Raw genomic sequence first — 15,648 nt, 5'->3', positions numbered from 1 at the left:
GTCTTATGCTTTATTGGCATGTACGTTTCAGGAGTTATTTGATGGCCTGGTGGAAGAAGCTGTCCCTCAGTCTGCTGGCCTTCAGGGGCCTGTACCTCCAACCTGAGGGCAGCAGGGAGAACAGGCTGTTGTGAGGGTGTGTAGTGTCCTTGATGACCCTCAAGGACTTCAGGGACTCAGGGACTAAAGCGTCATACTACATCAGACTACAATATAATCAAACATTTGGAGAATAAAAAAAGATTTTTGTTTAGATGTGAAACAATGGACCTACTCATAATCAAACTTTTACAGGTTTTTAAGTGTAAATTGTTTTAAGCCATTCACAAAAGGTCATGGGTTTCTCATATGCTTTATCCTACAGTTGTACCAGTTGAAGAAAAGCCTCTCTGCCTCTCTGCAGTCCTTTTGACATTGTAAAATGATTCTCTGCATTTTCTCATGCTGTCCCTAATCAGTAAAATCTTCAGGGTACATCCATTAAGTGTGTGGTTTCCGTTTTAACTTGACCTCACCAGCAATGTATAAACATGAACTTTTAAGGATTAAAAAGATGTTCAGTGGTCTTGGAAGGGTGATTAGTTATGAAGCTGTGGTTTGTCTGTTCCTCTGGGGATGTTAGTGGACGGTTGAAAGAGACGCAGTATGTTGGATAGATTCTGTATCTCTGGATCACAGGACATCTTGATTGTACACAGGGCATCTCTATGTTGATACGATTCAAAGCTTTATTGTCATTATACTGATGTGAGGCAACAATACAACAAAATTGGGATGGCACTCCCTGAGTTAAACTCATAAATAACATCATCAACTTTGTTCTGTCTACAAAACGTGTCCATCCAAGTCCTTCCAGTTTGTCCTTTATCAGTTTGTCTTGAAATGGAAAAAGAGAGAGACATGTTCACCAGTGCTGAGATTATAACTTGGCTTGTAGTTGCCATTGTGAAGTGCAGCAATCCTTAAACTGTGCTTCTCTGGTATGCTTCTAAATTCACGAGAGAAAAACTTTAAAAATGATCACTTGATTGACACAAAGGTATGTCATAATTAAGTTCATGAGAAATATGTGACCCGAAAAAAAATGTTCACAGGCCCAAAAAAGTCTGAGGCTTGAAGGAGCGACTCTTTTTTCAGTCTGTGGCACAACGACTTTGCTAAATTTACTCAAGCTAAATGTTTTATTTTCTGCTTTGTGGAAGACTTTGGAAGAACGTGATGTTCTTCTTCTCAGGATGAAATATGATACGAAACACTCTGATAATCTCCCAGGAAGGAAACACTTAAATAGGATAACTAACAATAATAACAAGCCTCTCACTAAAAGATGAAAAGTATTCAAATTTGATTATGATTACAGAAAACTCTTGAGCTTGTTCTTTGTTCTTTGTTCATGATGACTTGTTGAGTGTCAGGTGGCTGATATTGGAAGCTCAATAGTTGTTAATCAATCTTGTTCCTGTCCTCTACAACAAAAACCAACAACGGGATAAAATAGACCTAAGTGCAAGGGTGACCTGCTGACTGAAATGTATAGAAAATTGCAGAGGAGAAAATGTCTGGACTGGGCCCTTTTAATGATGGCACTGGTGTTCTCTTTCTAGTCCAGCCTGTTATTCACAAGGACACTGAGATACGTATAAGAGGAAACCACTTCAGTGACCTCGGGGGTCAACGCAATCTGTTCCTTACTCACACAAAGCTTCATGTTGAAAATACTTTTCAGATCAAGGGTCACGATTCATGGAAAGTTTCTCATACCAGAGGGGTCATTCCTTAGTTGCTGTTAGGGAGAGAACTAGATTAACAGTTATGGATGCTGGCGTTCAGATTAAACTATTCATATTCAGCCACTTCGACCAGCTACTGTAGGTTAGCATTAGCAGATAAATTATTGATATGATATCAGGCCAATCCAACAGGTATAAGTACAATAAGGATAACTTAAGAACCCAAACATTTAATTGGAATTTATTTAAATAGAATCGCTGCAATCACATTTCTTTTCTTTTTTTTGCTGAGGCAATATGATGGATTTTTTCCTTGCATATCAATCATTATAAATTTTGAGCAAAGTACAACGGAGTGAATTGAAATGACAAAATATTTACCAAAAAAAATACAATTTTCGGTTTTTTTGCCAGAGCGCGCCTTAAAATCCGTCATTGTAGGAGCAGGCCAGCAAAACACAATCGTTATTGTTTTTCCGAGTTTCGGTAAGAGCACTTGAAGGCACCACAGCACCGAGGCTCCACAGTGGTCAGGTGACCCCGCATCAGACAGGCCATTCTCGGCTTCTCCTTCGCTTTGGCTCCAATGTCGGAGGGGTTTGTGCCTGGAAGAAATGGACTCTGGCAATGCACGAATTTGATCATTCAGAGATCCGATCAGCTGAGTCTGTGAATGGCGCCAAAACAGGACCCTAAACCTAAATTTCAAGAAGGTTGGTACCGAGAAAATACCAGTGGTTAACGTCTGAAAGGGGGCGGGTTTGTTGTTGTTGATGCTGCTGCTGCTCTAGCTCGACAATAGTGGTCTCCAGGGAGGGAGACAAAGCTACAGAGCCTTTATATGCGTGGGGAAATGATTTAAAACAGTCCTTACTTAACGTCAATTAAAGCGTAAAACTATAAAATAAAGCTGAAGGTTTAAAACAGACGTTAACGTTAGGCTAACGGCTAGCTAGCTTATTATTAATGCTATGTGTGAGCTTAGCCTTATTCATAAGTCAGCCATAGACACACAAAGGAGTCCCTGAAACAATGTACATCCAAATTATATTAGTTTAAAAGCTAGATGAGGACCTTAATGTTAGTCTGAAGAGTTATTACACTACGTGGTTATGGTAATATATAGATTTTATGGTTATAGGGTGTGTTTTTGTCCTCTCTGTGCTCATGTGTTTTTGTCTCCTTGCAGGTGAAAGAGTCCTGTGCTTTCATGGGCCGCTGCTTTATGAGGCCAAGGTTTGTTTCTATAATATACTAACTAGGGCTGCACGATATGGGAAAAGCACATATATTGCGAGATCTTTTTGTTCTGCGATATTTATTGCGATTTTAAGAAATACAGGGAATTATACCAGATAAACACAGTATGTTTTTATGTTTATATAAATAATCAGCAATTAATTATTATACCCCCCTTCTACTTTTGTCACTCTTGGTTCAGACACACCAGCATGAAAAAGTAGTTGTTGTAGTAGTAGTTGGAGCAACACATTCTTATAAAACTAATAGACTTGTGGGCTGCAGTTGTGTTATTAATACGGTATATCATCAACCATTGCTAATGTATGTTTAATCAGCTGATCAGCCCTGTGACAGTCACTTTATGAAACGAAAAATCACGTCTCCTGCTTCCTTTCGTTCCTGTCGGCACACACAACCACACGTGGTGAGTGTGCTGCAGGTAGGTGCTAAAAGTAAACAGCACGTCCGCTCCGTGAACTGTCCGTTTATGTAGCCGCAGCGATAACCAGCATCAGGACGAGGTGACACTGTTAGCCGGAATAATCTCATTTATAAGCCATTTCGTGTGACGGAGCTGCTGCCGTCACTGATAATGTCGGCGAGATGATGGAGGCTCCCATCCTGCACATGCAATTGCGGTTGTTAAACGATATATCATGCAGCCCTAATACAAGCGTTAACTGTGTGTCATGTATTGATTATTAACTCCAAAGTAAAATTTTGCCATTGATTTATTTGTTTTCTTGTTTTCCAGTGTGTAAAGATCAACATAAAGGATAAGCAGATTAAATACTTTATTCATTACAGCGGATGGAACAAAAAGTGAGCAGCCTGGTTTGGATAACAAATTAATATTTCTACGTCTGTATTTCTCTTTGAGTGCTAACCTCGTATTTCCTTGTGTGCTCCTCATTTCTGAGGTGTTTATACATTTATTGTGGACTTTCATTGCAATGCCATTTCAAGGCTTGATGTATTTATCTTTCACAGCTGGGATGAATGGGTTCCTGAGAGCAGAGTTCTCAAATATGTGGACAGCAACCTTGCGAAACAAAAAGAGCTTCAAAAGGCCAATCAGTAAGTTTTCCTTTTAGCGCACACTGAGTACAGATGAAAAGATGTGTTTCTGTGGTACATCAATAACTGTGTAAAGAAAATCCTGAATGTTGAATCGTTGGTCCGGTTTTTCAAACTGACTTTAACAGTAAGAAAGGGTTTGTAAAATCTGATTTAAATTTCATTCTTGGCTGCTTTGTGAGATGAAGCAGTGTGTAAAATTGACAAATATCAGATAAAACATGATGACTGTTTTCTTTTCTTCCACAGGGACCATTATGTTGAGGGAAAGATGAGGGGTTTAGCACCAAGCAAGAAGATTGCTGCTGTGCAGCAGAAAAATGTTGATCTGTAAGTTGTTTTTTCTCTCTATTAACTCAGCATATTGTTACCACTCTGTAGACATAATGTTTCTATAATGTTAGGTACACCTGTGTAATGTAATCCAATAAAACAGCACTGCCATGACTTCTACTTTTATGAAGCTTTTGCTTTTTCAGTTTTGGTTGAAACTGTCAGAAAGAAAATAATTCAACTACATGGTTACTATTGAGGTTGTAGTGAGTGGAGCTTAATAGGAGTTGATTATATTTAAAGGTGTTTCTAATATTCTAAGTAGAGAAAAACTTTGCACATCTGTTAGGACAGGTGCGTAGGAGAGGAAAAAGTCCATCAAAATTGTCAATGTCAGACATTGTGCAGGAGTTTACTTGCAGTTTTGTTTCTAATATTCTTCATCTCTTATTTATGCAAATGGTTGGGACAAAATTAACACCATTTCAAACTTCAACGTCGGTAATAAAGATTTAGTTAAAATTCAAACCTCGCAGAGTGCCAGTCCAAACTAAACATTGCTGTATTTGTAAAGGTACAATTGATAGCAGAGTTGTTGGATCACAGTACACTGTACTACAGTATCTAATGAAGTGGCCAGTGAGTGTATGTTATAACAGAAAAGTGTGTGTGCATGTATTTCCTGAATGTAGTCACTATATGTCACTTATGATGCTTTTTTTTTTGCATTCTAGGAAAGTAAAAAAGGCAAAACAGAAGAGTAAGTAAAATGTTTCTACATTTAAACACTGCAGAGAAATGCTAAGGGGACATTTTAGAGAGTTACAAAATGTCTGTGTGGATATATCAGATAAAATGTTCTTCAGTTATTTATATTAGATGGTGTGTTTGTACATGCCTTTGTAGGCATTCAGGCAGCAACGGTGAGCCTTGTTTTATTACAGCAGCGTGTTTATTTTGTCAGTGCGGCCGAGCAGCTTCTTTCTGATACTGTTATTATCCATACTGAAAAGACATGTTTTGAAAAGGTCTGAAAACATTCTGTATCATCACTTTAAAGTGTGTTACATGAAGGTATTTTCTGATGAACCTCTTATCATACTAAGCCTTTTATGTGACGCGTGCTCAATGGCGTAAAGTAGTTTGGAGGCTCACTGTACCTGTGAAAATCAACAGAAAACAACCAGGAGTTCCTAGAAGAAGATTAAAGAAGCTCAAGTGTTGCTTTATATACATGTTCTAGTGCTTTTTCCCAATAATACCAGCAGCCATCTGTTCAATGCAAAATGAGACTCTTATTAAACCCACTACACTTACTTTATACATGATAATGAAGCTGTTATGCCTGTCTTGTTTAGCCCCAGGGCCGGGTGAAGGTACCAGCAGCGGAGAAACGCCGCAGGGGCCACGGAAGAAGAGGGCTCGGGTCGATCCCACTGTGGAGAGTGTACGTACCATCAGTTATTGGTAACCACACATGACGATATGCCTACCTGATTTATATTGCTTAAATCTTTCATAGCATGGCATTTGTTATGTATAAAGCTGCAGGAAAATGCTTAACTTTATTTTAAGGAGATTAAGACTAAAACAGTTTTACAGCAGACTCACCGCCCTGTCTGAGATGGGAGCAGAGTGGGGAGAGAATTGAGACGTCAGGGTAAAACCTTCCTCAGGATGTCCAAATAATTTTAGAATTAGAAATGAGGGGCTTTAAAGAAAAAAAATCCTTGTTCTTTCAATAAGTTAATCATGCATGAAATGTGGCCGCGCTCCCCTGTGGCCCTCACTAGGGGACTGCTTTCATTAAGTTCTTTAGTGTGGTTCAGTCTCCCTCAGAAACTATCACACCGCAGAAGGTTGGCACCATGCAGCCAGCAGCTAAATTAATTATGATTTGCACCACACACCTTGTGTCTGAAAATGAAAGATAACAGACTTATGCCATTAAAAAGTTGAACCTCTGGGGCGCTAGTTTAGCTCAGCGGTTAAATTGCACGTCCGATATACAGAGGCTACAGTCCTTAATGTGGCAGCCCCAGGTTCAAATCCCACCCTCTGCCCCTTGCCACGTCAATCGTTGAATGAGGTGTCTGTGGCGACTTTCACGGAAAAAATCACAAGCAGCGCCCAGTTAGTGACGTGTTTTTCGTCACCCAGCAGTGGTCGGTCTGCCAGAGAGGGTAGGCAGAGCTAAACCGCTGCTTTTCCAGTCTCTGCAAGTGTTGCGAGTAAACAGTAATCTACTATGGCTGAACAAACAAAAAAAAGATCGATGACTACAGATACAACTTCAACAATAAGTGAAAATCCAAAGAAAAAGAAACAAATTTGACGCTCAGATGAAGTCTTAAAAGGAAGCAACTGTCAGCGATGCTGTTACAATGGGAGCCAACCGTGGACGTCACACATGCAACAGTCTAATCTCGCGCAAGTACCGTTTATTGCCATAGGTGCCGCCAAAGAGAACGAAACTGAGATCTTCGAGATTAGCACTTTAAGGGTGGAGGCTGGTTGAAGCCACTTTCCAGCAACAAGAAACAAGTGTTGCGATTCGGGGATTTTCTGCTTATTTAATTCCCAGGAAATCCTTTTCACACATGTTATAGTTTTGCAAGACAGATGTTTGTGTCATAGACTCAGAGTAATGTGAAATGATCTCAACAGAACCTTGAGCATTGCACAGATAAAGGAGAGGACTTGCTGTGTTCAAACAGCCACTGAAATAACCATCAAACAAACTATATAAATCAAAATGTCGCATGTTTGTGTCTGTGTTCAGGAGGAGATGTTTACCAACCGTGTGGAGGTGAAGGTGAAGATTCCGGAGGAGCTGAAACCCTGGCTGGTGGATGACTGGGACCTCATCACCCGACAGAAACAGGTACAAACTATAATGCAAACAGTATGAGTCCATGTGTTTGCTGTACGTGTACTTCGGCTCTGATGACCTGTGGAGGTCAGAAAAATGGCTTAACAGTAAATTCAAATTCATCTGCTTTTTGTGTTGCTTACAGTTATTTCATCTGCCTGCTAAGAAGAACGTCGAGACCGTCTTAGAGGACTATGCAAATTATAAGAAATCAAAAGGAAACTCTGACAACAAGTGAGAATTCCAACCTTACTTTTATCAAATGATGTAAACGTAGAGAAACGTCTAAATCCTGTAACAATCTGAGCAGCTTCACTGCATGTCTTCATTCCATCCTGCCACCTGTCTCCATTGTTCATGCTTTCTTCCCCATCTGTGTCTTTAACTTTCTTACATGTAATGATTGACTCTTTTTGAAACAGTGTCGTGCACTTATACCAGCTTGATGCCGTTTATACAAATCATGTGCCACTGCGAAGCCAAAATTAGTCATCCCTCTAAATCTCAAGTGTACTGTTCAACAAATTTACAGAAAATCACAAATGCTGCGTGCCATTTTCCTAAACACGCCACATGATTGGAGGGGTGTTTTCCTAAGTGTTTAATTGTGTTCTTTTCAGTAGATTATGAAAATTAACTTGCAAGGTTTGGATATTTTTAAAAATATAAAAGCATCAGGTTAAATGAAGGTGTTAACTTCATCCTTTCTTGGAAGTTGTGAAATAGATGTTATTTGTGGTTGTCATTGCATAGCACTACTGTGGAGGCAGCTACATGTGCTCAGAATTCGAGTCCAAGACAAATTTTCCGACTGTGGATAAATTTTTAAGGAAAAGAAAGCAATGAAATCATTCCTATTTACTTAGATATAGATATAGTCTCGAAGATTTGCATTTAAATAAGTGTCTGTTAAGTCACTATATCTATCGCCGAATGAGGTAACGCAATGGTGATTGAAACACACTGATGAAAGCCTTTGCATTTACAGAATTACAGACTGGGTCTTGGTGGCAACTTTCATGGAAAAAATAAGCAGTGGTTGGTCTGCCAGAGAGGGTAGGCGGAGCTAACGCAGCAAACACACATGTGTAAAGCGGCTGCTTTCCCGGTGTTGCAAGTAAAGAGTAATTAATATGGCTGAACAAACAAAGAAAAGATGGATGACAGATGACAGATACAACTTCAAAAATAAGTGAAAATCCAAAGAAAAAGAAACAAATTGGACGCTCATATGAAGGCAAACAGTCTGAAAAGGAAAGCGACCGTCAGCGAGGAAAATCAAGAGTTACAACCGGAGCCAACTGGTGGACGTCACACGTGCAACACTGTCTGGATATCTGGGAAGTGTGCTCCTGCAAATACCGTTTATCGCCATAGGTGCCAATAAAGAGAAAGAAACTGAGATCTTCGAGGTTATAACTTTAACATCTTTCATATTTCCAAATTTCTTTCCTTGCGGTTGAACACACCACACTTGTTGTCCTTCAACTGTTAAAACTTCATCACAGCACAATGTAAATTTTCATTGATAAACCCACACATTGATTTCCTGTCTCAAACAAGTTTTCAAATCCGACAATGAAGGTTGTTCAAAGCTGCGATCTCCGAGTCTCCATTAAAGAGAAATATGTATCTTTTCTCTCTCTCTCTTTCTCTTAGGGAGTTCGCAGTAAACGAAGTTGTGTCGGGGATTCGTGAGTACTTTAACGTCATGCTGGGCACTCAGCTGCTTTACAAGTTCGAGCGGCCGCAGTATGCTGAGATCCTGGCTGAACACCCAGACATGCCGATGTCTCAGGTGTACGGAGCGCCACACCTGCTGCGCCTATTTGGTATGGACTCTGGACACACAGTGAAACACACATGTACAGAATACTACAGTTAAGGTCAACATTATTAGCCCCCTAGGAACTATTGAACATTTCCCTAAAATACTGCCCAATGTTTGCAATATTCATAACATTTTATATAGTAAATCATTCATCAATGATATGGCCCCACTTTGGTACACTTTGGAATGTAAAATAAGTATTCAAGATTTTTCATTTTTCTTGTTTCAATTCAGCAAATCAGTAAACATTTTAATTTGGCCTCATGCAGATGTTGTCTTTGTTCTTGTGGACGCAAACAAACGGTAAACACTTTGGGTTGTGGCCCGTGTCATTGAAAAGCCAAGGGTTTTATTTGATTTCATCAAGAGGGCTAATGATTTTGACCTTAACTGTACATGCACACTATGCACAGCTGACCATGTACAGCTGATCTACATGTACTTTATGTAGCTCGCACACAAAGGCAAACATTGAAGAATTGCTTTGAACTAAGAGAACGGATGACTGCACTTAAATGTTAAAGAAATGGAAGTGCGGATCTGACAGCTGCTTTCAAATGATTAAATTAGATTTTCAGAAAATTACACTCATGCAGGTAAAATGAGTGTGGGAGTGAAGCCAATGTTCCAGGAGTTTTTCTTTGTTCTTCAGTGTCTTTGCGATGAGATGGGAAATTATCTCTGCAGAAGCTTGAACACTGTGACACCAAAGAGAGGCATCACTGTTCCTGCTTTTACACAAGGCCAAAAGTCTTCTTTGAGTCACCAGATCTACAAGTACAACTGCTTTTAATGTCTGTCCAGATATAGATATATTTCTATAACTATAAGAGTTATGTCAAAATACTGTAGCTGAAGCATCATCATCTCAGCTGTATATTTATTCTGTGCATCTAAATTGGAAAAAGTGAACACTTACAGATTATGTAGGCCTGCATATGTAGACTGAAATAATATCGTGGACACGGTAGCTTGTCATCAAGAACTGTTGTTACAAAAACGTGCATGTTCCAGGGGAAAAAATCGGACTTGATTTATTTATTAATCTGATCCAGATTCAGCCATAAAATGCAGAATCCATGTCCTCAAACTAGATCTGATGAGGCTTTCCTCGGCCTGTGCTGCAACTTCCCACCAAGTTTAGTTATGATGTAGTTCTTGCTAATAATCCTGCTGACACTGTGCATGTTTTACATTTATTTTGGATAACAGTTAGCTGTAATAACTAATAAATTGTCTTCGTTATTCCCATGATGTTTTCCATGATAAATAACCTTTTTGATCAGTCACACTGTAGAAGCAGCAAACTAACGTTAGAACAAGCTGTTATACTAATACTGTTATGATAGTACAGATGACTCACAGTTTGATTGACAACAAACACTTATATGAAGGTAGTTATTTGTTCTTTTCTCTACGATTATAATGAGGTTATTATTTCATTTCCTCTCACATTTTTTTTACATTAACATTCAGGTTAAATTATTTTTGACATTTCACTTTAGTTCTTAATGAGGCGAATTTAACACGGTGAGGCACTGACGTGGCTTTTTAAGATGACTCATCTCATTTGATTAATTAACAGATGACTTAAATAACACAAGCTGAAATGTTGTGGCCCATTATTTCTTCATGAGAGAGGAAAGCTGATCCTCGTTTATCACCAGACGCTGCGTAATGAGTGGAGAAACATCCTGCAGTGAATTCTTTGGAATTCACAAATGATTCAGCAAATAATCTGTTTAGCAAATGTTGTTGGTCAGTCAAGCTGATTAACACCTGCACTGTTGATTTAAAATAGTTTTTTAGTGTTGACATCAGACTCTGTTTGGGAACATAGACTGTGTAGTTTTGTCAAACATTAGTTTGTGCCCGACTGTTTTGAAGCTTTGAGTTTGGCTTGTTGGATTTTTGGTTTTTGCAGCCAAAAGTCACCAGATTTGAATTCACAGGTATCCTTAACAACAAGCCTGTTCGGTTTTAATTTTATAATCTAAACTGGAATTTAAGAAAATGAACATCATGCATTTTTTAAGAACATTTGAAACTAGCAGTCAGGACAATAAACTCTTAAGGAAATTTTTATACGCATGTAATAAAGCAACTGAAAAGTGCGGTCATATTCTTCTTCTATACAATCAGACTTCTTTATGCAGCCTGTTTTCCTGTCTGGGCATTAAAGGATTGAAGCTTTCAGGCACTTTGCAAATTAACTTCGTTATTCCACTATTGCATTATTTATGTTGAGTCTATTGCTGGAAAACCACGACTTTTGGTCAGGCAGTTACAATATTCACTGGTAAAGATTTTGCTGAATGGTTTCTACTGAACTAGCTATCCCTATGATATATTTTGTTGTTTGCAGCACCAACAATAATGTTGTGTCTCAATGACAAGCATTGTTGTTAGGCCATATTATTTACATGTTATATAATATGTGCACATTATAAACTTGTCTTGTCAGGTTTTTATTTAACTATAATATAATTTTTACTCTTTTAGTAAGACAGATCAGAATGTTTAATCCTTATTGCTCTACATGAGTTATTGTATTATAAATGTATTTTTTAAGCATAAACCACCCATGTCCATTTTCAGGACTATTATTATTGAGTGTATTGCCATTGTGCACTGCCTGTAGGCACCTTCGTCCCATCGCACATGAATCTGTTGGCACTTACTGACTCTGTTCCCTCCTGTCTTGATCCTTGCTTGTGTTGTATTAACTCTCAGATGTACGTTGCCTTGGACAAAAACATCTGCTAAATGAAATTATGACATGGCAACAATTGTTTGTAATAGTAATGTCATGTAGAAATCTTAAACTCTGTATGATATATGATATATAAGGTATTCTGTGTTCTTTCCCCTCTCATGTTGTCCTCTGACAGTTCGTATCGGAGCCATGCTGGCCTACACTCCACTGGACGAGAAGAGTCTGGCTCTGCTGCTGAGTTACCTCCAAGATTTCCTCAAGTGAGTTTAACACCTCCAGAGACTCCCTGTCATGTTCAGGCTCAGTCTTAAATGTCATGTTACATCCACATTCATGCATCAGTGCAGCCAGGCTTGTTAGAAAATATCAGCTCTTAGATCAATTTTCTCTGGAAGACATTTTCTTTTTTAGCTGGGACTGACCGTACACTTAGAAATTACTCGGCCGACAGGGCAGGGCTGTGTCCAGATTGTCTTTTTTTACCATATATAGAACTGATTTAATTCCAGCTTGAGCACTGGACTAGAAAATTGATAAATGATGAACACATGGAGGTTTCTTCTCTTCAATAATTTTACTACTAGTATTTGGGCTGTTTAAAAAATTGGATTTTTTAAAACAGAATAGGAATATCACAAAATACATAGACAATGTGGACATAATGTCATGACTGTCAGATATAACCATATAGCCTTAACATACATCATAACACAAATAAGGAGTACCAAATATAAGATGCCAGTAATAGGGTAAGGAGTGATATGATTCCAACGCAATAATAGCAATAATTACACTTCTACATTTATGTTTAGTACGAGCTGTGCTCTAGGGATGGGTATCGAGAATCGTTATATATTTTGGTACTGGTACGTGATGATCCTAAATTTCCCTCGGGATCAATAAAGTATCTATCCATCTATCCATCATATAAAATGCTCTGCTTTGAAATAATAAATTGTGTTTGATATGTTTTTTTATGCAAAATATGTTTAATTACCTTGTAAAAATCTTTCCAAGGCATCTCCTCCTTCTCCCTCATTAAAAATTCATGAATCTGCATAGTCCTGGCCCACTATGCAAATTTTCGACCGGCCCCTACGTCACAAAAACAAAACACGTCTCTGCCATCGTTTAGTGGCAAGTTGGTGAAACTTAGCTAGCTTGAAATGTAGTTATTAGTAGAAGTAACGTTAATGTTAGTCAGTAGTGAGTTTGAAAAATTGGTGGTTGCCATAGGTTACACATAATGATATGCATAGTATCATCCCGTCCATCAACGGGATTGGCTCCTTAGGTTTGTGACGTCTCAAACCTGCCAATCTGAAAACGTGTTGTTCAGCCTGTCCTTGGTACACTGCAGTTTAAAAGCAGACAGGCCCAGCCATGGAGATGACTGCTCATGTTGTCCCTGATATGTCTTATAGCACATGAAAAACACCACATGGAGATGTTAACAAGGTTAAACACTTGATTATCACTGGAGGGGGTCTTTAACGTTAACATTTGGTCTCATTTAAACGTAGCTGGCATCTGTTCCCTAGTGATGACAAAGCCGCCAGCACCATGGGATGACGTTGCATTTTTGTGGCCTCCTGCTGGAGAGTCTAGCAGGTCTATATGGAGAGTCTAGTAGGTCTATATGGAGAGTCTAGCAGGTCTGGAGAGTCTAGTAGGTCTATATGGAGAGTCTAGCAGGTCTGGAGAGTCTAGCAGGTCTATATGGCAGACAGAGTAATTATCAGACACACTAATAAAGACCTGTCTTTATTTATTGCACCAAATAACGTAGAGTAGCTCCGATAAGTATCGATATTGATAAGCAGTACAGTATCAATATTGATACCGGAATCGATAAAATCCTAATAATACCCATCCCTACTTTACTCTGAGCAGTATTATTCATACTGCTACGGAAGCAGTTACAGAACACTGTGTGAACTCTGAAATCTGTGACTAATGATGTCTCACCATAATGGAATCATTGACATTTCCAGAACAAAACAAGCCATTTCCCGTCGAGCTTGTACATTTTTAGAAAGAAACACATGACGTTCCTTCATTTTATCCACATTTGTGTTTTAATAAGTAACTAAAAATAAGCAGCTTTACCTGTTTTCTTGCTGCCTGAGCCTTGTAAACAGATTGTGAATGTCCTGTGCGGAGCTTTTATTTAGTCACATCTTAAGTTCATCCAGACAACCTTTATTTAATTTCTACCAGGGCAAGACTGCTACTGGGACTCTTAGTTTGACAGGATAAAGGGTGCAGAGTCATCATTTTTCTTTCTTTTGACACCTGTGATGCCAATCCCCTCAGGGACAGACAGCCGATCAATACCCTGTCTTGGTTTGAAAATCATTTTGTACTTTTTCAGATATTTGTTGCTAAATTTGAAAGCAAGCTGGACTTGAAGTTTCAGCTTTCAGAAATAAGCTTTTCCATTATACTCCACAATGACAATATATTTCACATTCATTCAGGTACCTGGTGAAGAACTCCTCCACCCTCTTCAGTGCCACGGACTACGAGGTTGCGCCTCCAGAGTATCACCGCAAGGCTGTGTGAGAGCTCTCAGCACACAGCGTCATCCCCTGCTCCCAGACCATATGTAAATAACCATTACTACACCTGGATGAGATTTTTCACATGAACTGATTTGCTTCCTCCACAAAGGTCTCAGGAGCTTGTCACGAAGAAAAGAAAAAAACATTTAGGACATTTTTTTTAACTTTATCTTTCCTCTTTTCTCTCTCCCTCTCTTTCGCACTTATTAGAAAACACACAGGAGAAATACAGGTGTTTTCTGTCGACATGTTTCCACAAGCAGCTCTTTGGTGTTATAGTGTGTTCCATCTGATAAATATTTGTTACTGTTGCATGTGTGTATTTTTCACTGTTTCTTCTGCCACATGTGGTGCAATTTTAAGCTGGACTGTGGTCGGCACTAAACAGTGTATGTTTTTTTATTTGTAACTTGTGTATTTGTATCAATTTGTTAAAAAAATGTTTCTACACAATCTCTACGTTTACTACTTTTTCTTCTAACATACTAGATGTCCTCGCTATTCTTTTTAAATTCATGTCGCAGAGTGTCATTCACAGATCAAACACAATCACACATATTCTTCTTACACTGTAAAACATAGATTAATGTTCATCTAACAAGACAGCAAGCGAAAACATCCATCTTTCATGCACATGTGCTCAGTTCATAAAAGATGCAGAATTTTAACTTTGGTACAAATAAAATTGTATACGCTCAAATTGATAGTACAGAAATTGGTATCAGAATATAATTAAATTACCAAGAGTTGAAGTTCTAACTATGCAGAATGATCCAGAAATAAGATAATAATAATAATAAAAATAATTTTATTATTGTGGTAATCTACTTTTAATTACTTTTTATGATACAGCTCAATCTTAATAATATTACATCATAATTTATTGGTACAAAACAAATAAAGGAAAAATATTTGAATAATATTTGCTTTGAAATTCAGCAAAAAATAGGTATAAAGAAGCAGAAAATTGGAAATATACAAGTAGCCCAGCTACACGTTCACCTCTGAAATTTTGCGCTTTTACTTTGGTAAAGAGTCAGAATACTTCCTCCACCAGTGATTACTTGGACCCTGACAGCAGCCACAGTCTCTGATGTATGGTAAAGTCAGTTTCCCCCACCCTTATGTCTTACATAGACAATAAAAAGAAACACATTCAAAATCTTGTTTGAAGGGTTGGATATAATCAAAGTAAAGACAGTATGGGACTGAAGGCAGCTGATCTGTCGGCTGCATGTAGATGTTTGATCAAGATGTTTGATGGAGATTTTAGCATAGTAACTTGTTTTTAATTAAGGAAGTTTACATTCATCTCCTCCCGATTCACTGATTACTTAAGTGGT

The 15,648-nt window shown here is 38.4% G+C and overlaps 1 protein-coding gene across 1 annotated transcript; it reads left to right on the top strand.

The window, feature by feature from the left end:
• Window positions 1-2,312: 2,312 nt before the first annotated feature.
• Window positions 2,313-14,748, top strand: LOC138586550 (mortality factor 4-like protein 1). The gene is made up of 12 exons (XM_069657895.1): window positions 2,313-2,443; window positions 2,920-2,966; window positions 3,727-3,794; window positions 3,963-4,049; window positions 4,299-4,379; window positions 5,057-5,082; window positions 5,681-5,769; window positions 7,105-7,206; window positions 7,340-7,428; window positions 8,854-9,026; window positions 11,917-12,001; window positions 14,222-14,748. Exons 1-12 carry the CDS (start codon window positions 2,404-2,406, stop codon window positions 14,304-14,306), a joined length of 972 nt encoding a protein of 323 aa, XP_069513996.1. The 5' UTR covers window positions 2,313-2,403; the 3' UTR covers window positions 14,307-14,748.
• Window positions 14,749-15,648: the final 900 nt, after the last annotated feature.

This window comes from Semicossyphus pulcher, unplaced genomic scaffold, assembly GCF_022749685.1.
Source record: "Semicossyphus pulcher isolate SPU_LCO1_2020_fin unplaced genomic scaffold, fSemPul1.0.p SCAF_1, whole genome shotgun sequence".
NCBI classification, from domain to species: Eukaryota; Metazoa; Chordata; class Actinopteri; order Labriformes; family Labridae; genus Semicossyphus; species Semicossyphus pulcher.
The sequence above is the reverse complement of the archived record's forward strand: the minus strand, read 5'-3'. Positions and strand labels throughout refer to the sequence as shown.

Bases quoted from the DNA above. Each gene is read 5' to 3' on its own strand.
- LOC138586550 (XM_069657895.1), top strand. From the start codon at position 2,404: ATGGCGCCAAAACAGGACCCTAAACCTAAATTTCAAGAAG. The intron at 4,050-4,298 runs GTAAGTTTTCCT...TTTCTTCCACAG, and splicing joins GAGCTTCAAAAGGCCAATCA to GGACCATTATGTTGAGGGAA. The intron at 5,083-5,680 runs GTAAGTAAAATG...TGTCTTGTTTAG, and splicing joins AAAAAAGGCAAAACAGAAGA to CCCCAGGGCCGGGTGAAGGT.